The 23641-nt window shown below is 38.0% G+C and overlaps 1 protein-coding gene across 1 annotated transcript in view; it reads right to left on the bottom strand.

Moving 5' to 3' along the window:
• The window catches only part of NRDE2 (NRDE-2, necessary for RNA interference, domain containing), a 31792-nt gene extending 9241 nt beyond the window's left edge, over nt 1–22551 (bottom strand). The window contains exons 1-9 of the mRNA XM_069858693.1: nt 22474–22551; nt 15033–15141; nt 12807–13031; nt 10590–10739; nt 8662–9124; nt 8061–8463; nt 4249–4382; nt 2000–2120; nt 629–804 (exon numbers count right to left, since the gene is read on the bottom strand). Coding sequence (XP_069714794.1) covers nt 629–804; nt 2000–2120; nt 4249–4382; nt 8061–8463; nt 8662–9124; nt 10590–10739; nt 12807–13031; nt 15033–15141; nt 22474–22543 — 1851 coding nt within the window. The 5' untranslated portion in view covers nt 22544–22551. The remainder of the gene's footprint in view (nt 1–628; nt 805–1999; nt 2121–4248; nt 4383–8060; nt 8464–8661; nt 9125–10589; nt 10740–12806; nt 13032–15032; nt 15142–22473) is intronic.
• Between the last annotated feature and the right edge of the window lie 1090 nt (nt 22552–23641).

A 23641-nucleotide genomic window follows, 5' to 3' on the forward strand; every position in this document is an offset into this window, starting at 1 on the left:
AACTGTTAATTTATGCAAATGAAATTAGCAAACCTGTAATTTATGTAATTAAAAACCTTTTCAAGTCAATAAAGATCAATTACCACCATTAAATGGTAACAGAATTCAAACTAAAAACAGACAAATTAACGTGCTTTTCCAGTCAGACTAAAAATTTGTTATCAAAAGCCCTTCACAGAAAACTTACACAATGAAGGTCTGAAAGATATTACTGCCTAGGGAATTCTAACACATTTTTACTTGAAAAATCAATGTCTGACTTGACCTGTCGCCAAGAAGAAAAAAAATAATAAATCCATCTATCTCACTTGAAGGCAACAAAACCTTTGTTTAATGCATGATCATCTTAAACACAGATTTCTGTGACATGTCCACACACAGATGAGAGAAACCACAGAGCAGCACAGGCAGTTTATCTACTGCCCTTTCCAAAGGTTGCCATGAGCTTCCTATGGCTTTTAGCACTCTCAGCATGAAACCTTGCATAAATTTTGAATTCCAAATACAGAAAATATTTTTTTCCAAACAAAGAAAAGGATCACTCCTCTAAAATATTCATTGGCAATGAATTCAAATGAAAGGATAATTCGTCTTATCATCTCCCCTTGTTTTATTGTATCATAGCAACCTGTCTTTCTGGATCTTCACATTCCTCTTCAGTTTCCGTTTTGGTTTTGTCTGGCCTCCAAGGTAACCAGTGCCTCGCTTCACGAGAATATTCAATATCTAACCAAATGTGCCACTTAGGGAGTGTTTTATCCTTTATTTCTTGATCCTCATCTATCTCTTCATCATCATCATCATCTAAAACCAAATCAAGACACCCAAAATTATTAAGGAAAAACTGAAAAATTAATCCTGCCAATCCAAAGACCAGACTCAATGCACAATTTAACTACTTTAAAAATGTAAACAAACACAGTGTTAATAAAACAGATATAAGACAGAGATGAGAATTTCCAGACCACAGTTCTGGGTTTTGACACCAACTCTGTAAGATTAGCAAGTTTCCAAACCTTTTAAACCACTGAATCATTGTCAGCACTCAGGCTTTCTCATATAGGAGACAAGCTGTGGCCCACTTTTATAAAAAGCAGTTTGCAAGCAGTAGCCAAGAGGCAGTCTCCTTTTGTAGAACTGAGGTTCTTCACTTCATACCTGGGCACACAGACTGAAGTTTGCTCTGTGAATACCCGTGTGCATAAAACATTTTCAGAAAACCACTGTAAGTAAAAAGCAGTACATTAACATTTAACACTGCAAACAAAGCTTGGCAAGGTTGCTTTAAAATACCTGGTATTTTCAACATTTTAATTAAAATCTGCAATTGAAGCAACCAATGTAGTTAAATCCAGACAAAGCGCTTAACTACATCCCACTTTTACTATTATCTTTCTGGACTGACATTAGTGGCAGCACTGCAGACCAGAAGACATAGTGGCACTCAGCAGCAGGGAGGGGGTTTCTGCACCCCTGCTCACCTGGAAGCTCTCCAGCCAAGTGAAGATGCAATTCCTTCATTTTCTGCATCACAAAGAGCTAGAAAAGTTTTTCCACCTATTTCTACTGTATCATTTGGTATAAGACACTGAAATCTGATTCTAGAAATAAAATCTTTAGGCTAGGAACCTTTGAGGCAACTATCATCTAATACTACAATTCTACCTGGTCTACCAATATGATGAAAGAGTTAAGGGAAGTGGCTTCCTTCCTCTTTACATGGGCATGGGTCTCAACCAAGTACTCGCACCTTCAGCCTTTTCAACACAGCAGAGAATATGCCATCCTCACCCTAAATTCTCATACCTAGGAAGGACAATATTCCATAAACAACGGAACACGTACTTAACTCTGTGAAGTGTGATGCAATTTACCTTAATCCTGGTAAATATTTTTAAAAACTAGTATGCAAAAATATAAGAATCAGCTGGTATCATTCTAACCAGAATGTTTAGAAGAACATGTGGACATACAACTACAAATATCGACATGGACATACCAGGCTTAAGAGCAACCCAGCCACCCTTTTCTTGTTGGTGCATCCATGCTTTCCAGCCTCTTGCTCCTTTTTCTCCAATTCGTGGTTCTCCACTATCCCAAAAAGGTTCAAAGAATTCCACCTGTTGTTTTGGGCAGGGGGAAGCAAAACAGAACATGCAGAAAAATAATTTGTGCTGTTGTACAGACACTACAAGGGTCAACTTAGGTTTTCCAGGCCCTACTATCTCTTGCCTGGGTGTTATTTCTGTAACTAAAGACTTTGTTAGATGCTGCTCAAGAATCAGCAGGAACAACTAAGCACTCCAATTATGCCTGTGGCACAGCAACTCTCATCAACTTTTCTCATGAACGTAAAAAAATGTTTTCAAAAGGTACAAAGCTTTAAAGAAAGCAAAAGACTTTTGTGCCAAATGTCCCATACAGATTCTTCAAGGATAAGAATCCAAAGTCCCCAAGATGTGGCTATCTGAAAACATATCTCCCCTCCACCCTGTCTTCCACAGGACCATAAAGAATATGACTAACAGAATGATAATTCAGACAATCGTACACCTCCGGTCAAAGCAAAACGTTACAGTTGGTCATCAACATGACTGGACTGAGGACAAGAGGAAAAGATCAGTAAGTTATTTCATGGTGGTGAACAACTTCAGGTACTTTCCAGTGAGTCTGAAGTCCAGTCTAGTTCTGACTTTGTCACTGCTTATATGCAATCTGTCATCTTTAGATTCATCAATTCCTCCCCTGCGTTACGTGCACTTAGATCTAACGACTGCCTCTCTCCTATTACATGCTTCTGCTGTGTACCACAACTTGGCTTGTACATTGGAGATGTGATTGTTTAATACAAATATTAACAATAAAATTTACAACAATGCAAATATGAACAATAAAACTTACAACAATGAAATTTATAATAATACAAATATTAACAATAAAATTTAAGGTAAATCAAGCGTCAATATATCAGAAAACGCAGGGCTTAAAGCAACTGAAAAATCTCATCCTGCTCCTCAGGGATTTATTCTTTGCTTCAACCGAGAAAGTGAACTGTGAAAACAGTACAGAAACAAGTAACTGAAGACTGAGTCATAACGCTTCTGTGAGAGGGCAGAATGTGCGATCAGCTGTAAATCTGGCATTTCCCTATTTTCAAGACTAGTACCTTCCTAACTAAACATTGTCCTTTTAAATTGATGTTCCTTTCCATCCTGCTTTCTTAAGTTTTTAAACATTACAGATAATCTTGCAGTTTTTCAACAGATTGGAAGTGTAACTCCAGCTTTGCCTCTGTAACAATACCAAATCTCCTGTTCTGCATGATAATTATGATTGAATTCTGAACTTTTGGCTCTTTAAAAGGATACCACTATTATTTCAACTACAGGAGTGCTCCATTAGTAGGCAACAGCATTCATCCAGAGCTCAAAAAAAATTTTAAAAAAATAATAAATGGGTCTCAGTAGTGACTGCTGGGGAAGAAGGTGAGGTAATGAAAGGAAATTCAATTTCTGTCCTCTACAGTAGCCCAGCTGCCCAACTAGTAGCCCTCTCTACCACGCATTGAAAAGGAAGCGGTTCCCAACAATTCAGTGCCAGCCACACTGGCAACAGCCCCCTCTGAATATTAATTTACTAATTATTATTGGGGTGCATGTTCAACATTCTCCTAAGCGAATCAAGAGAAAAAGTGAGTTAGTATTTTTAACAGAATAAGCTGAATGGAATCTCATGAGTCAAATAAAAGATAACTTAAAGCATGAAGATATTGCTAATGTAGCTATCAAAGAATTACTGAAAACAACCGATAACAGAGAACAAACATCTGAAAGAACTGTTTGGAACAGGAAGAGACTATAGTTCCTATCAGCCTTCTCCATCAACAGTAACAAAACCACAGCAGTTCTGGGGACAAGAAGCAGGGGAAGTGCTGATCAGACACAGACTTTGGTCAATCAAATGTTTTGGGTTTTTTTTCCCCCATCTTATTTAATTAAAAAAAAGAGGTCATACATGTCCATTCATGGCTGATAATCACACTTCTATTACATACAGTAGAAGCAACCATTTGGCATGCAGTTTCAGAGGACTGACAAGCATTTTTCCAATGCAAGCATCACTATGAAGAGCCACGAAGCTGTGATTCAAAATATTTCCCTATGTCCTTAAAAATACATCAACATTTTTTTTATTATAGCATTCACTGTAACCCCAAGGACACACATGCATTTAAATGGAAATTGCTACCTGTCCCCTTGTTGGCAGGTCTTTCACACTGTCAGGTTTAAAGAAGGTGAAGTCAATCAGAGCCTGAAACAAAGACACCGCTTTCTCGGAATGGCCAGCCTGTCTCAGAAAGTGGCACTGCTGAATAAATATAGCTGTAAAGAGATAAAATTGTAATATTTCAAATTAATTTTACTGCAGGGTATTTTAATACAGCCCACAACTACACAAAAAGTATACATGAAGTGCTGTAGAGGATAACTGTTTTAGAACAGTACCCACAGGGAGTAACTAGCATAAACGCCTATCAAAATCTTTGTAGTTTAATGAAGACCACCTGCTTTAAATACACCAAATAGATGACTTTATTTATGCCACAAATGCACGGCCCTCGCTGATGAATAAAAGATACACGCACAGGTCCCAACTTCATTTTACCCAACATCTGTCAGAGTGGGTTGTAGCGCTCTGTAGATGCTAGGTATTATTACAATTCACACTGCAAGTGACTACAACAAATGTCCTTGTTGCCTAACGTTTGTATAAGATAGTTGCACTTATAACCTGTCAGTAATATACCATTTTCATTCCAACTGCTATACCTATTTTCTTTTCTTTTATATGAGAACTCAGTTAAGAGACATCTGGTTTTTTTGGCCAAAGTATTACTGCTTGAAAGTAGTGAAGTGTCCTGTCCCTTGACCATCAACAAATTACTTCCACAATCATTGCTATATCCTTCCTACACACCAAGCCTCAAGTCTCAGCTTCAAAACGGAAGCACAGCCCCAATTTTCCTATTCATGTATTAGCAATAAGAGTCTTAAATGAAAGAGCTGGAGAAATAGCAGGTATTATAAACACCTCTATTACCAGGTAGTTCAAGGACATTTCAGAGATATTCCATCACTCTAAATCACATTCAAGTCTTAACAAAACTGTTGCTGTCCAAAACCCAAGTTGCTTTAAATAATCTTAATCAGCTTACAAAAAACCCCAAACCCATAAATCAAGACTTAAATAATTCACTGACAGTTTTGAAAACAGTTCTTCTTAGTCTTCTTCATTTGGGGGATATTAAACAATTAAAATATTTAAGTGTCTAAATACATATATGTAACAGCATACATTAGCATCAATTGTTTCTAATGATCATCTCATTTTTTTAATACTAAGTGGCAAACTATTTACTCCCTTCACTTGTAAATCTGAATACATCAGATGAGTGCACATAAAAATTCAAATTCATCTAGAATAAAAAAACTAGGCATTTCATCTGATTTTCCTGCTAATTCAATGATTCTTTCCAATAACAAAGAATCTGAGATGTCTAAAGATACTTAAACAAAAAGAGTATGTTTAAGTATACACTGGAATCTTTTGAAGCATTTTAATACATTTAGGCACTTTCCCTATCAATTTCAGTACCCAACTGACACTGAAGAAGTTGTCCTTCCCTTCTTTCTCAGCTTCAAACAGATGAACTTTGATTAAAATAGTCTGATTGTAGAGACTTGCTGCCAAACCGGAGACAAAAATAAATGAAAGCATACGATTTTCTGCATGATAAAAAAGAAAACTATATTTGAAGAAACGTGAAGATCAGCATTTTCTTTGTGGTAAAAGCTGAACTCAGCATGCATACATACTTAATTAGTCCGTGATGCTAAGACACTTCTACAGCTGAACTGACCTAAAAGATAAGGATGTTTTTCATCAACTAGGTAGGCATAATTAAAAAAATAGGACTCCCTTTCAACAACAAAATTTACTTATGCTTACCTTCATTTGTTTTATGCTAACAGATCCTAGTAAATTTAAAATACTACAAATTACTATCTCAAAATTAAACTAAAAACTGATCCATAATTTTAAACCCATTTTTATCTGCTTTCTTAGACTTCACATTTTAAAAAGTGACCCGCTTATTTCCAAGCAGATAGCACTGTGTGCTGAACTGAACACTAGATGGCATGATCCACCACTATTTCAAATTAGTTCTTCTGCTTTGTCATTAGCAAAGGTCAAAGGCGGAAGATAACACACCTATAATACATCAACACTGCTATTCACCTCATAATGAATTTGTGAAACTCTTAGCATATTTATCTTAACAAACAACTTGGTAATCCTGCTAAAGTACGCTGTTGGTTCAAATTCAGCCCAAGAATTAGAGTTGAGTCACTAATAAAAATTCTCCGATCAAGAAGTTTCCTGACTGGAAATTTCTCCACTCCTATCATTCAAATTCCAAAGGTGAAAAAAAACCAAACAAACAAAAAAACCCAAACAACAAAACCAATGAAACCAAAAACCCCAAACCCTCAGTGTTCATTAACAAATAACTATAGTCTTAGTACAGAACAACACAACATTAAGAGTGAAACAGAAACACCAATAAATTTTCATTTTAACATACCTACAGACATTACTAGCAAGCATTTTGAAAAATGTCAATCAATCTAATATAGTTAACTAGTTAAAGGAATGCCATTAAAAAACACAGATTTCTCATAGCAGTTGATGAACAGTATTTAATGAGTCAAATATTTTCCGTGCTGGAAAACAAAATGAAAATAAAACCTTCCTGTCTGGAAAAAAAAAAAAAAAAGACGCTGAATAAAACATTTGTCCGAGAACCATTCATTGTAGTAAATGCATGAAGTGCTGGAAATTGGAGACAGTATAAGCAATTAGAAGCTATCAGGCAGTACAATATCCACCTGCCAGCAGAGGATTTTTCCTTTACAGCGCTTTTTCCGGCGCTTGATCCAAGGTGAATTAACTGAAAACCATAAGAGATCTGAACACCTGAAAGTAATTTGTAACCAAGCATCTTAATCTAGAAGTCTAGACTGGATATTGGATAACAGATAGCATCGCTGCTTGAACAGCAGTTATAGGGCTTGGATAAAAATAGAGGTTCCTTGGACTATGCCACATATGAAGAAATATGGACTGCTTTGTAGTAGTCTTTTCTAGATTTAAAACAATTTTTAAAAGGAAAAGAAAACCTCAAATATATTCGTGATTACACTAATATTTCTGACTACTCAATGTATTCATAGTAACCACATACTCATAATAACCATAATGACCCTCCAAGGTAGAAAAGGAAAATTTTCAAAATGAAAAAAATTTTCAAATGGGAGAGGTTAAGTCATTTAGCTCTGAATAAATTTAAAGCCCATGCCAGAACCAAGCATGAACTCGTTTCTTCCCTGGATACAGTCCAGCCTCCTAACCATCTGACTACTTTTCCTTCTAAGGGTAATAATGTAATAAATTATAAGTGGTAGATACATGCATACAATAAATACAAAAAGGCATAATCACATGGTATTCTAGTTTAGAATTCTCCATCTACAAACTGGGACGCTCAAGAAAATGTCACATCAGACCTCCCAACCATGTTCCTTCTTTTTTCTGTATTCAAGTTATTAACTATAAACTTTTGAACAAGAGATAACTGTTTCTCTCACAGGTCAACTTTTTTCTTTTTTTTTTTTAATGAACAGTTTTCAAATATAAAAGCACATATCTTGGCTGTTGGCTGCAATACCCCAGCCTTGACATTTCTACTGTAAACCACTCAACACGTTAGACTTTACTAGATGTTATACCACAAACTCTTCTTGGGAACAAAAGCATCTGCTATATCCATATTTGGTTGGAATATCTGCTTTAATTCTCAGCTAAGAAATCAGTATGCCAGGCACTTCGAAGAGAATAAAAATTTCCTGTAATACATAGGAATCTCTGTTCTTGTAGAGACTATGGTCAACTCCTATGATGATCGTTCTGACCTTAACATGAAATGGAAAGAACCTTACCTAGCATAGCTTCTTCTGTACCAGGCAGTAGAGGATGTGACACCATGCTGCCATCCTGTACAGCTGCCAATGTAGTCAAACATTTTCCATACAGACTATTGATTTTTGAAACAGAAAAGGTCGTGAACTGACTTTGACAGAACAGGAGATATTTCTTCCACAGCTCTGGATTATTGGGATGTAAGAAAATCAGCTTCTGCCATTCTTTGATCAAAGATGGTGGTTCCCAGAATTCTGTGCAAATCTTCAGCCTGGCAAGTTTCAGATCAACATTACTGGGATTACTTTCAATTGCCCTCTCTAAAATAGCCAGTTTCTTCTCCAAGATTAACTTCAATGATTTTCTTCTTATTTCCTGCTCTCCCTTACTTGCATAAGGGCTAGGTCCTCTCACTAATTCATCCTTAAAAAAGAAATAATGACAACATTAGGAAGAATCATCCTAGAATCATGAGAAGAACACTGACATTTGTGAAGATTAATAAACAGTTCATTCTTTACCGACAGAAGATATATACGATTCTACAATTCAGTCCTAAACAAAGGAAACTATAGTATAATGTTCATGTACTTATTACAACCAGGTCTTCAGAACACATACCTGAAAAGAAACAAATTCCATCCACGCATTAACATCTCTTGGGTTTTCTCTGACTTTCTTGTTATGTTCTTCCACTTTTGTCATTAGAATGGAGTTAATGCTGATCCCAGGATCTTGATTTGTTTGCTGCGTATTTACAGATTCATGGTCTGCACCCTTGCACGCTTTTCCTTGCAACCACACTGTAGTTGATGGATCATAAATCCCAAGAGGGTTTACCTCCGTTGTATCAGAAGGATCATCAATTTCCACTTGTAAAACTGGTATAAAAGCAGTTGAGTCAGGTGGCGAACTTTTATTGCAGACAGGAATCCCATCTATATTCAACATCTTCACATTGTCCTTTGTGAAGTAGCGCTCAGGTCGTCTCTGTAATTGCTTCCTTTTTGATGCAGAACTGTCCCAAGTTAAACATTGTTTCTTTGCATCTATGCCAAGACAAGACTCTCCTCTCCTTTTATATCTTAGAAAGAAAAATACAATTAAACATCTTCTGAAGTACACGTTAGAAAAGATACCTTTTTTCTGAAAGAAAGCATGAGTAAGTATTTTAACTCAAACTGAATCAAATAATTTATGGACAGACCTTCAAAAATGCAAGTACTTGGTAACTTTCTCCATAATTAAGACTTTATTTTCTTTTTTTTCAGGGCCATCACAACTTTTCTTATCATAATAAGGTTCCTCTGAGTTCAATGGTATCTATCAGCAGAAGAAAAATTAATTTTTCATCCTATCATTTTAAGCCATGTGGACAAATTTGGAAGAAGAGCAACAGACAGAATTATTTAAGGCTATTTAGATTAGATTTTAAACTGAAAAATCAGAAATCAGTAGTTCAGTCCAGTAATACCCTTCTGTATCCCTAAGCCTCTATACATTTTATATGCCAAGGAGTGGAGAACAAAACAGGGGAGTGGAGAGAGAGAGAGAGAGACGAGGTTCACAAAGGCTGCAATAAGCCTAAGGATTAAGAAAGGAAAATGTCATCTTAAAATATTACCAAGAACACTATTTCAGTTGCAGACATAGTGATGTGCAATGTTAAAATAACACTTTTCATCCCAAACAACAGCTGAGAATCCAAAAGTAGCAGAAAATTGCAATGAACTGTAATTTTCCTTAAAAAATACATACAGTATAAAAATAAAACCTGTAAGTCCTCCCTCCTCGACAAATAATAACTTTTAAAATACAGTAAACAACTTTCCTTGAGAACGTCACATAGTAAGTTTACATACATAACCCACAAGGTCAGTGTAGGCTCCTTTTGATGGGCTTTGCCATTAACTTGAGGAAATGTTCTGAAGGGTGACCATAGTACCAGAAACCCACTAAGAACTTTGAATGTGCAATTTCATCTATCCTCATTTGAAATGTAACAATGCATAAGACAGATATCCTTTGGTACACTGTCTGAGTCACCTAACAGAATCTGTTTAACATGAAAGTACCTGAACTGTGTTTTACAAGGATATCAAACTACTGAACTAAGTAAACCTCTTGGCAAATCTTGTACGAAATAATCAGTATTTCATTTCCCTTTTAGAAACAGAAGCAGAGATCACAAGGGACACTTGCCCAAAGATCACACACAACAGAATCCATGATTTCTGACCTCAAGACCATACTTTGCAATCTTCCTCATGTTGCTACCTCTAGATAGTAGTTGTACAAGCTCACCTGCCTGCAGTCTACCACACAGAATTTTTTTTAATTAAAATCATTTACTTTATCCCAATTTCACAGTATCTTTTGCCTTTTAAAGTATTTATTCCCAGTGCAAATTTAAATTTTGAAATAAACTATTCATTTATCTTATTTTCTCATCTTCTACATAAAAATTTCAGAGCTAGACCCAAGTTAATGAATTTTGACATAGTGACTCTATGATAGCTCAAATACCAGTAGAGGTCAACATACTGTACCTTGCTATGTCCCCTCGATACAGGGATTTGTAGGCCCAGTTTGCAGGGTCTGGTTTCTTGTCTATTCTGAAGGTTTCTGCTGTTAAAGTCTGGATATCATCAAGCCAAATAAAGCGATTGCTGGTAAGATTTGATGTTTTCTTATCTAGACTGCAGAAAAGGAAAAGCAATATATTCTAAACAGTTGTGCACATATTCAGCATTTACAAACCCCAGGAAACAGAGCATTTCTGTAGTTCATAATAATTCAATTTACTCGAAGTAATGGTATATGATCCACTACTGCAAAGTCAGCCATATGCTCTGAAAAAGACAACTAGAAATACACTAAAGAGATCATCAAAACAAAACAAACAGTCCTTGAACTTCCAAAAACTGGATTTAGAGTCATGAAAGGTAATAACCAGATTTAACTAATCAACTGCTTGGAAAACTACAATCTGAACGCCATATATTACTACTTCTAAAATTTACTTTTGTCTTAGTAAGATACTAAATCTAAGAAAAAGAGGATAATATGTAAGATATTATGTTAATTAACTATAGTTATACCTGTGCATTTGATAAAAGAGTGTATCAAGTGCTTTTTGGATTGTAGTTATACAACCGAACTTAAGTGGAAATTGCCACCCGCCTTGGAACTGTAGACAACTAGGAACTTCCAATCTGAATTCATGTTACAAGTATGTAACTTAATAAATTAGTTTTATAGTCTTGAGAAGCTTTCTAAAATTTCACAAGATCCACTGCATTTAGAATGATTTTGTGGTTCAGGTTTCAGAAACAGTATCTTGAAAACTCAGTATTCTCTCAGGGTCAACAATTTATGTAAAGAAGTGAAAACAGACACCCTGAAAGAACTTCAACAATTTTATTTGAGCAAAGCATTGGCTGGTCGGCCTATGTTCAGCATGTAAGTCCATTCCATCCAGCCCAGACACCCTTCCAACAAAGACACAAGTGTCTAGACAGAGCAGAATGGTTTTAGCATCCCAATGATTTTTACTGTGGTCCCTCACAGCCAAGTAAGCCTTAGCTGCCACAAGCCAGCAATGGAGTCTTCACAGGGGAGGCAGTGAGAGCATCTACAGGCATCAGCCAACTCCTCCAGACCCACTACCATTCTTCCACAGGGAAACACTGGCAAGATCCCTTGCGATAGACACATGCCCACAGCTCATGGTTAATCTGTCTTGGGAAAAGTAGTAAACTGGGGGAGAGTCAAGGACTGCCTGGACTATACCCAGCTGTAACAACAATTCTACCAGTTCTTCACTGTCCCCGGGAGCAACTGCAGTGCTATGAATTAGAGACAGAGCTATTGATGCTGAAATAAAAAAGTAGAAACTAGGTAATCAAAGAGAAGCAAGATGGCTGCTCAAACTAGAAAACATGATGAGATATGTGGCTATTGTAAGATGATGTGCACAGCCAGTCAGACTGGGCTACTTTGAATGAAATGATCAAAACCCAAGAGACTGAGAAAAGTATGCTATGTATGCTAGAACTGAACATGCAGTGTGTTCACAGAACCTCTGTTGCTGCTTAAAGATCACGCTAGTCACTAGACGCAGCATTTCCCATTCTATATAAAAATGACACCTCCACTAATTACGTAGTACTTTAAGGCTCCTGGAATTAACAAAAAAGATCTAGCAAAACAATTTCAATTGTTCCATTACCCATCTAGATGTACCATGAGTAAGTATGAAGCACATAGTATAGAACAATGAATGGTTAGACATAAAATAACTGTTAAATCGTACAACAAACTTTGCCTTAACATGAAAAAAGGAAATGCTAACTCTGTGAAGAAGTTATATTTACAAGGCAAACACAGCTGTGTATTACAACTTCTACAGTAATTAAAATTCATGTTCAATGCAACCCTTCTCCAAACTCTCCCAAGGCAACATCCATGAAAGGAAACAAGATGTTACACAAACTCAACATAACCCTCTACGTGACTAAAAATATACTTCACTACCACCATAGCATGATTTGTTCTGCAGAACAGTACTTCACAGAATACTTTAGTCACAGTTTTTCAGATATGACTCTGGTTCTAATTCTGTTTTCATTGCTCTGAATGTAGATTTAGTCATACACAGCTTAGAAAACAAAACCCACCTGTGGCAAGAATCTCATTCAAAGTTGAAGAGACAAGTACAAAACCACAATGAATTTACATCTGGCATAGTATTAATAAATACATACTTAGCTGCTGCTTCCTTTTTGTGATTTCTGCCACTTCCTGAGGCTTTGTCCTTGATGTGCTTAGTGTCCAGGTCCGATTCGCTGCTGCTGGAGTCCCCTTTGGTTTTCTTTTTTGTCTTCTTATAATGGTGATGCTTTTTCTTTTTCTTCTTCCTTTTCCTACTTGACTGTTTCAGACTCTCATCTGTATCGCTTTCCCCTGACAACTCTGATCTTGAAGCTGTCCTGCTTGGAAGCAAGAATATCTATCTTATTATATATACATCTATATATTCAAGTAGTAAAACTGTTAAGAAATACCACCATGAGGAAGTTCAGAATCATTTTACCATTTAAATTTACTCTCCTTGTATTTTTGGACAAGAGAGTTAGCAGCACCACATACAATGAAAATGATATAAATCCACATTGAATAACAACTATATTTTTTCAGCTGCTGGAATTACTGACAACCAGTCTTAAATTTTTAATTGTCAAAAGCATTTTAAAGTGCGATCTGTATAAATATCCGTCATCTTTGCCAAATTAAAGAAGATGACTCAGCTGATAAAATTTCCTAACTTTGCTAAGATAATTTAAGTCAAGCCAAAAGGATGAGAAATCTTCCAGGGTAACCTGCAAAATAAAAAAGTCTGTACTTTTTCTTTTCCTTGTTTTTTTTATGATGTATATAAGAAGTATCAAATATATACTTTTAAAATCACTTCTGGATTAGAAATTCAGATTTCGCCGATCAAAGAACAAATTTTGATGACTGCTGAATTAGTGTTATGATGTAATATAAGGTAGTACCAAACAGTCCATACACAAAACAACTGACAGAACAGAAAAGACAGTTTTGGCAAAACACAGGTATATCATTGTACATACTACACACACTCCTATACTTAACAGTCAACTGAAATATTGAGGGTCTCTAACCCCTTAACTAAAGCACAAGCTCTTTTTAAACAGTTTCTCTGGAATCATTCAATAAAAGGAGTGACACGTCTCAGTATTCCTAATAAGTCAATAAAAGAAAATGCAGCCTTTTACAAGCAAGGCACCCCAAAAAATAAACTTACACAATTTATTTAAGGGCACTAAGAAAAAAGAAACCATGGGAAAACCATTAGCAGGCCTTTAAAACAAACACATATTCCCCCAAACCAAAATAATCAAATCAAAACAGCTCAAAAAACATCAACTATGTTGGAGTAACTAGTTTTTATAGAACTGAGAATGTACCCTAGTAGCAAGCAAAAAGATTAAACGTTTCTCTGTACACTATTCTTTGAAACGTTCTTTTCCAAAGACTAAATATGGCAAGTTTATTACGTCATTCTGTCCGAATGACAATTTGTAAATTTATTAATTGTATGATGTTAAGTCCTGAAAAGATTTGAGGAAATACAAGCAGAATATACAACTAGAAACAGAACAGGGAGGGCAATTCAATCACACAATACATGTAAATATAAGAATATGTATAGGAAAAGATGTATCCAGCTGTGACTGTTATTATAAAGACATGGTATAACATGACCATCAACTTACCGTAAACACAGAAGCTTGTATCAAATTAAAAGTAACCAAATTTTTTAACTTGGCAGCTGCAACTTGATTCCATTAACTATTCCATGCTAATTATAGTGTAGATATGCCAAATATAACAACTATTCTAATGAAGGTACTAAAACTAGTTGTTCAGCAAATGTGGCTGCTTAAAGCCAATTTTTGTAAAAGAATAGCATCACCCACTTCAGTGATCAGCATGTTCTACACAGTCGCACAACCTGATACATTAATTCACATCTCCAACTAGCTTTTAAAAAGTAAAAAATTCAACTGTGGAATGGCTGATTGAACTGGTTTTCACAGAGGAATCACAAAGATGATGCGTAATCTTTACGCGGTTTCAAGGGTCACTTAGGACATTCAAAAGCTAATGAAGAATCATGATCACTCAGTTCCCTTTCCATTCCGAAATAATAACGATTTAAATGCAGCTGTGAGGGGAAAAAATGGGAATGTAATTGCATAAGTATAATTTCTCATTATTTTAAGTTGAAGGACATGGAAGTATTATTCATTCTTTTATATATGACTCAGTTCAGGCCTTTTTAAATACTGAACAGTGGAATGAAAAGCAGCCCTAGAAGCTCCCGATTTTGGTTTCACACAAAAAAAAAGATAAGAAGGACATAAGAAAGAGGCTATTTTAAAATATATCAAAGTATACTCTACCTTATTAGCGGTGATTTTTCAGGGATGAGATCTGTAACTTCTGTAGTGCGCTGATGCAGTAATAGCGCATCTTCTGTAGAGAAGCTTGGGTTACTAAGCCAGTCCAAATCTGCAGGTAAAGAAAAGTACAAATTAGCTGCTGTGCTTTCTAAAGCTGGGTCATTAATCTAATCAGCTGAATTCACAGCAAATGTCACTACATCACCTTTAACAACTGAGCATCTGAAAGCAGTCCATGAAATTTCCATTTAGAGATATCTCACACTCTTGTCTTTATTCTAGGTTGTAATGAAGTAAAATATTTGGAAGCTGGAATCCTCCCTTGATATCAATCTAAGCTTTAAAACCCTCAATATCGTAAGACTTAAAAGTACATGCTGAAAGCAGATGTTTCATACATTACTATGTACTTTAAAAAAATATCTGTCCATGTAAAACTTTTTATTTATGTATTATATAAATGTTATATGTGCATAATTATACAAGATCTTCTAATGAATCTTCATATATTTTACATGTATTAATCACTATACCAATATGTATATATTTACATATTTAAAGATTAACATTGAAACAGTATTGAAGGGCATAATTAAATGAAAGGTGCAGTTTATGAATACAATACAACTTAGATAAAGCTATAAAAATATAATTTATTCACTGGATGGAAAATAATTTTAACACTATTTTGTTGATAGGGACACCCATTACTGATAAAAATACTCAAGTGTTTTATATGAGGTCAAAACATGCCACCGGATTCTCAGTTTTCTAACCACCAAAATACTATTACACTTTTAAATAGTCTGAAAAAAAAGGCTAATTGATGGCAATTTTGATATATTACTTCGCATTAAGCATTCTGTATCAACACCTTGACAATCTCAGCCACAGGATAGGATCTGATACTGACAAGATGTGGAGAGGGATATTTTGGCCAAAATTTCACTGTTATTGAAACTTCTATAACCATTTTCGCCAGAGATTTCATTTCTAGAATTCTTCTAAGTATGCGAGTTTTTCTAGCATACAAAGTAAATACTATTTTTACATAAGCACAGAATTCAACATCAGCCTCTCCGGTGCCAGACCAAAGGAGGTAACAACAAAAGGAACAAATTTGGTCTCCCTGCCTGTTCTCCATGCTATTTACAACCATTTTGCCTCAGTGTTCTTCCTGTCACACTCTCTTTCTGCTTTTGATTACACTGACCTCTAATCCTTAAACAGCACGAACTTGCTGTCTGCCAAACCACACATCTCTCCTCCTTCTAAAGTATTTGCTTCAGAAATAGGTTTTCATATCAGAATTCTTTCTTCCACCTCATATCTCTGAATTGTTGCCCACAAAAGAATTTAAAACAGAGCAGGCTGCAAAACAGTTAGATAAGTTAAACTCATCAAGAAATACATAGAATCAAGCAAAGCTCCAGTTCTTGTTTTACAGGAGACTCTTCCTTGCTACCCCAACCACAGAGGACTTGGTCTTGAACTTCCACCTCCCTGTACAGCCAAACCCATGATCCAGAGCACTCTTACGACCAGAACACACCTCCCACCAGTGCCCCAACCCATGCACCACACAACACTGACACACACCACTTCCCAGATGGAAGTGGCAAACAGAATCACCAAACCTGAGGCAAATACACCACCTTGCTTTGTTGCAAATCAACATGAGATCACACACCCCCTCCCCAGAAAATGCTTAAGACAAATTAATGTAAAATTAGTATAAAAACTGAAACCTTAAAACCATGACCCTCACTTGCCTATATAAATATGACAAAAATCTGCTATTTAATTTTAATTTAAATTAATCCACCTCGGCACAAATGCCTGCATTTTATGCATGTGTCTATGATTCTAAACTTGCAAATCTACCATAAAGCATTCTTCTAAAACCTTTGGTGAGTTTAATTCCCTAAAAAATATTCCCATCTTTGTTCAGATTTGTGTTGTGTTACCTAGACACATCTAACAAAACAGAAAAAAAATCACTGTTTGGCAGAGTCTCTGGTGTAAAGTTTTATCACGTAACATCACAGAACTGTAACTTATTAGGCAGACAGGTCTCCTTAAAATTATTTCATCAGTTCCAGACAATAGATCTAATTTGTCTTTGTCCAGACCTCCAATAACATACTTCAGGCACGAAGATACTCTCTGTAGCCATGGAGTGTCAGTTCTTGTTAATAAATAAATAAATAATAAATAATTGTTTCCCTTTGTAATGCGTAATAAATCATACTTTTCAGTAGAAATAAATTTATTGTAAGGTAGTTCTGTATTGATTCGAATGAAGAATTATTGTTTAAAAATCACTTCAAATATATTAATACTAATATTCATGACAATAAAACACTGGGTTACATTTTTTTTTAAAAAAGCAAGCTTGAAAGCAGAATGAAGTTAAATAATTTGCCTTCAGTTGTACAGAGTTATGGATGACAACATTCAGAATTCAAGACTTAGACTATTCAGATCATTAGGAAAAATGTCTAAGATATTTAAGATCTTGATCTAAAGTCTTTAAGAATGCTGTAAGCATCAAACCAGGCTTTCATGGATTTCAAGAGCATAATACCAGGTTTTTCCAAAGATTAATGCAGATAATGCTTTTTTTTTTTTAAATACTATTCATCAGTGCAAACACGTTAGATACAGACCAGCCCACACTAGGGAAAAAAAAGTTTGCATACAACAGCAAGCATGCTAAATTTTATAACCTTGAGCCTTGGCATAACTTCCAAATGAAGATATGGATCCATAGCAGCCTTAAGAGCTTCAGTCTTAAAAAATAAAAAACAGAAAGCAACTGGTACATTTCTTTTTAAAATGGCATTATTGACCACACTGACAAAATGAATGGAGAAGAAAATAAACACAGCAAGCAGTAAAGCTCCAGCTGTTTTAGAAGACACAATAAAACACAGAGCTGACCAACCCCATACATGTAGGAGTCAAAAAACACACTTCAAACAAAGGCGGCTACACCTGAACTGGCAGAATAGTGGAAAGCAGTTGTCTTTATATTTCTCTGTTTAAGACCAGAACCGCATCCTTAGATACAAGTGAGTTGGCAAAATTGTCGCTCCTCTCCTCCTCCCAGCAAATTAATCCTGCAGCTCACAAAAGGATCAAGCCTCGATTTCTGATTTGTGTCCTCCATCCTTTACAATCCCCACTACTACCACATATTCAGGAATTATCTACGTTCTCTAGACCCTTCTATAGTATTTCGGCACATCCCTTAACCACTGGCTGGGCAAGAGACAGCCTGTGCTGCGTCAGACAGTGATCTCTGGAGACGTTTATTAGGTGACTGATGTACATGTGCTCATTGCCAAGCCCATACATCCTGGTAACAGCTCAAGCTACATGACAGCCTCTCTCAGCCCTGGCACCTAAGCTAGGTTTATCTTTTCTAAGCATATGTAGGTTTTCACAGACCTCCTCTACTTCTGCCATTTCTCTCTCCCACCACAAGAAATTTGACTGAAAGGGTTAGAACTCCTCAACAGGAAGAGAGATTGAGGAAGTAAGCTGGTAGACAGACGTACAGCAAACCTGCATGAGATCCATTTTCATAGGAAATCTGCCTTTAAATACATCAAGATAATGCCTATTATCACCATTAATGATTAGAAATTAACTTCCAAGATGTCGTTTTGACTTAACTTTACCTGAAAGTATCTATTATTCCCTTACAGATGTGAAGTCACTCACTAACTTGGTGCAACATGATTCTAACAGTGAGCACAAGCAGAATACAGTTTACTTTTTATGTTCTAAATTATTGTTCTAGGGCCTCCAAGTAAAATGTACCTTGAGAAATGGAGCCATAAATGTTAATCCCCTGACTGCACCTGCAGCTTGGTTCTACCTCAGCAGATGAGATTAAATTGCATTTTTAAAATGCTGAAGAATCACACCACAAGAACCAAGTCCTGTAGCACAGTCAATATTCCTCTGTGGATACACTGGGGAACATTTAGAATTCTCCAAATACAGTATTTTCTGAACAATTTAATCAAACTGATGTAATACTCAGAAAGAACTGAACAATTTTTTCCATTACACAATATGTAAGAACAAACCACCTTGTAAATAATGTTCAGTGAATCAGTCAGCTGGAAACAAAATTTCAAACATCAAAATGCATTCCAAACTTTAAATCTCTACCTTTTCATGTTTGCTATTTTTCATTGTCAGATGCCTAAGAAGTTTTATCATTTTCACAGACTACATTTACATTCTCAAAGAATAAAAGTTAGAAAAGACTTTTTTGTAACAATATGAACGTACTTGTTACTGTTCTACTCTACCAGCCATATTCATGAACGCAATAGTAGAAGCAATCCAATGGCATTCTTTTTACACCTTCACAAACAGAAAACAAATTAAGAATCTACAGTGCTTGTCAACAGTGGCAATTTTTAAGAGTTATGCAAAGCCTTTTGCTGCCTCTCACAATCCCTAAAATCCGCTCTCAGCAAAAAATCACTGCAATGTCTTACAGACTAGTTCGGACTGTAAATAACACTTTGTGTACCCCTTACCACCATGAATGGGCTCAATTATTACCCCTGCTTTGTTCAGTATGGCTACTGATAAAGTTGTGACTTATCTTCTACCAAAAACTAATTAAGCTTCACAATATAATTGTAAGAAACCATACACAAAATTACTTTGCACTGTAGAGGTTGCTGCAAGTCAGCAATCTGGCAGGATAGGAACAGCGTACAGCACAACTTCCGTTTCAGCAGCGTTTATAAATGGTAAAGGTAGGTTTGCGATAGTACAAGACACAGGTGGTCGGAGGAATGAAACACAGCCAGCATATTTACATTATTACCTCAACTTTTACAATAAAACTATGAAGCAGTCATAAATGACTGCAAAAGACACCTCAGTTTTGCATACCATGTTAAACACAACACACCCTATGATGTCCGTATTATGATGGACTTTGGCTCAGCTCTGAGCAAAGAGTCATCTATCAGAGAGACAGCGAAGTTGCCTGTCAAGTTCTTACGTTCTCTCAAGCTGAACACGTGAAATTTGATATACACCATCATAAACGAGATTCTGAGTTAATGCTTAATTTTTATAACTTACGCTGAAATGTGGTCATTTAAAAAAAAGTACAATATTGGCTGAAACATAAATGAAATAATGTTCCTCAAAGTTTTGGCAGTAATTGTCATATAAAGAACCTCTAGTAGATCAAAATGCAACTCAAACAGTGCTAGTAACTGAAATCTACATCCCATAAGTCAGCCTTAACATCTTTTTGGGTGTAATCTGATCATCCAGACAGATGGTCTGCAGTGATACACACTAGGCATAACAAACTTACTTGCCAGACTTTTAAAATACAAAGCCTTTCTAGTAAAGAGTTTTACTGTAACTCTGCCTGGCAGAGCAGCTCCTCTCTTCCTAGAAGCTGTAATTCGGGATCTTATTATGTCCACTACTTGTTGCACCAAGTGTCATTACCAGAAAGGCTCCTGACTGTGGCTAGAACATCTCTGCACTGGCAGGCTGAGCATCAGCAGCTGCAATGCCATCAGCAGGTAATGCAGAATTATTTAGAACAAGGAGCTAAGCCCAGCCTCTACTGCTAAAAGCTTCAAACATCCACCATACTGACTGGACCAAGCACACAAGAAATTAAACCCAGGTATACAACTCTCTTAGAGCCTCCTTTTGCTGTGGTGTCCAGAGAACGGGCAGACACAAGGGTAGTGGAAGGTGGCAACCAAAAAGCACAGTTCAAAACATCTCCCAGCAGAATTAATAAACTTTGTGCATACTTCAGAGTTTAGCATTATGCCTGACAGGGTTCTTTACTCGTTTAATAAAAACATAACTGCTGGACAGTAACCATGGCAGTCAAAATGACAAACTGAATCATAACCTCACTCATAACCTTTCAAGAGAATATCCTTTGCAAGCAAAACTTAGCTTAATAAGCAAGGAAATGAGAAAACATTTTTTCAGTTACCCAAGGCTAGCAGGGAAAATAAAACAAACTCAAAATCTGGGGTTTTTTGCCCAAAGCAAACCTTCTCTACCACACATCCAAAGCTAACATACTCAAGGATGAGTATTTCACAGCCCTGCCTCCGGCATCCACCATCAGAGATGGAGTTGATATCGAAAATGTCAGCAAATAAACTCTCTAAGACCCTTTTTGGAGTTTAAGAAAGGAAGCATCCTTCATCAGGTCTGGGCAACACGAGGGAGCAATCTCTATCAATTGTGTGCAGCGAGACAAGAGCTGGTCACAGAAAGTATTTCCCAGTCACATGCATACATATGAATTTTCCCAGAAAACTTATGTATGATCTACTATTTTCCAAGGACTCATTATAATGTTATTACAAACCCCACAACAGTCAAATCTCTTGCTAATTTGGAGCTTCGGAGCCAGCTCTCTGCCTGGCCTTGCACTTAAGATGGGGAAAGGCTGTGAATAGAGAAAACTAGAGAGGTCCAGGGAGGTTATTCTCCCTCTGTACTCGGCACTGGTGAGCCCGCTCCTCGAATCCTGTGTTCAGTTCTGGGCCCCTCAACACAAGAAGGATGTTGAGGCTTTGGAGCGAGTCCAGAGAAGAGCAACGAAGCTGGTGAAGGGGCTGGAGAACAGGCCTTATGAGGAGCGGCTGAGAGAGCTGGGGTTGTTTAGCCTGGAGGAGGCTGAGAGGAGACCTTATTGCTCTCTACAACTATCTGAAAGGAGGTTGTGGAGAGGAGGATGATGGCCTCTTCTCCCAAGTGACAGGGGACAGGACAAGAGGGAATGGCCTCAAGCTCCACCAGGGGAGATTTAGGTTGGACATTAGGAAAAGAATTTTCACATAAAGTGTCATTGGGTACTGGAACAGGCTGCCCAGGGAGGTGGTTGAGTCACCTTCCCTGGAGGTGTTTAAGGCACAGGTGGACGAGGTGCTAACGGGCATGGTTTAGTGTTTGATGGGAATGGTTGGACTCGATGATCCAGTGAGTCTCTTCCAACCTGGTTATTCTATGATTCTATGACTACAAAAGAAACATTTATTCACCACAGATCACACCCACACAAGACGTTATCATATCCAAAGAATGAAGAGCGTCTGGGAAAAAATCACTGAAGGAAAATACGCTATCAAAGGAGCATGGTGTTTAACTTTACAAGGAATACAGTTACTTAGGTGAAACTTCAACGGGAAATACTCCAATTCTCGCGACAGCGACCGCTCCTCCGGCAGCAGCCCCCCCCTCCCCGCCCCCCGCAAGGGGCCGCCCCTCCCGAGGACTCCCCGCGCACAAAGGCGCTTCGCTCGGGCGCTCCCAGCGCGGGGGAGGCTGCGGGCAGCCCCCAGGGCGGCAGGGTCCGTGCGGGGGGCCGGGGCGCTGCTGGCGGGGGAGAGAGAGGGCGCCTGCAGGCCTTTACCTTTGGTGGCGGCACCGGTGCCGCCGGCGGGGGGCTCCCCGGGCTCGGCGAAGGCCGGGAACAGGGCCATGTCCCCGCCGGCCAAGATGGCGCCGCGCGCGGGGCACGCCGGGAGGTGCCCTTCGCCCGCCCAAAATGGCGGCGGCGCGGGCGGAGTAGGGGGCGGCGCGGTTAGAGCTGGGGCTGCGGGGACGGGGGGGCACCTCACAACACAACGCGGGGAGCAGGTCTGGGCCCCTCGGTGTAAGAAAGACGTTGAGGCTCTGGAGCGTGTCCAGAGAAGAGCGATGAAGCTGGTGAAGGGGCTGAAGAACAAGCCTTACGAGGAGCGGCTGAGAGAGCTGGGGTTGTTTAGCCTGGAGAAGAGGAGGCTGAGGGGAGACCTTATCGCTCTCTACAACTACCTGAAAGGAGGTTGTGGAGAGGAGGGTGCTGGCCTCTTCTCCCAAGTGACAGGGGGCAGGACAAGAGGGAATGGCCTCAAGCTGTGTCGGCGCGGTGGGGGGGACAGGTGTCAGGCTGGATATCAGGGAAAAAAATTTCACCAAAAGGGTTATCCGGCACTGGAACAGGCTGCCCAGGGAGATGTTTGAGTCACCTTCCCTGCAGGTATTTAAAAGATGGGTAGATTACATACTCAAGGATATGGGTAAGTGGCAGATAGGTGCAGTTGGACTCGATGACCTCAAAGGTCTTTTCCAACCTGGTGATTCTATGATCAGGCCCACCCAGCATGGGTTTATGAAAGGCAGGTCCTGCCAAACAAACCTGATCACCTTCCATGACAAGGTGACCTGCTTGATGGATGAGTGAAAGGCTGTGGATATAGTGTGCCTGGACTTTAGTAAAGCCTTTGACACTGTTTCTCGCAGTATCCTACTTGAGAAGATGGCCTGGAGAGGCACACTGTCTGCTGGGTTAAAAACTGGCTGGATGGCTGGTCCCAAAGAGTGGTGGGAAATGGAGTTAAATCCACTTGGAGGCTGGTCAGAAGCGGTGTTCCCCAGGGCTCAGTGCTGGGTCAATTCTGTTCAATATTTTTATTAATGATCTGGATGAAGAGACTGTACCCTTAGTACAGACACAGATAACACTAAGCAGGGAGGAAGTGTTGACTTGTTTGAGGGTAAGGAGGCTCTGCAAACAGATCTGAACAGGCTGGATCGAT

Source organism: Phaenicophaeus curvirostris, chromosome 5, assembly GCF_032191515.1.
Source record: "Phaenicophaeus curvirostris isolate KB17595 chromosome 5, BPBGC_Pcur_1.0, whole genome shotgun sequence".
NCBI lineage: Eukaryota > Metazoa > Chordata > Aves > Cuculiformes > Cuculidae > Phaenicophaeus > Phaenicophaeus curvirostris.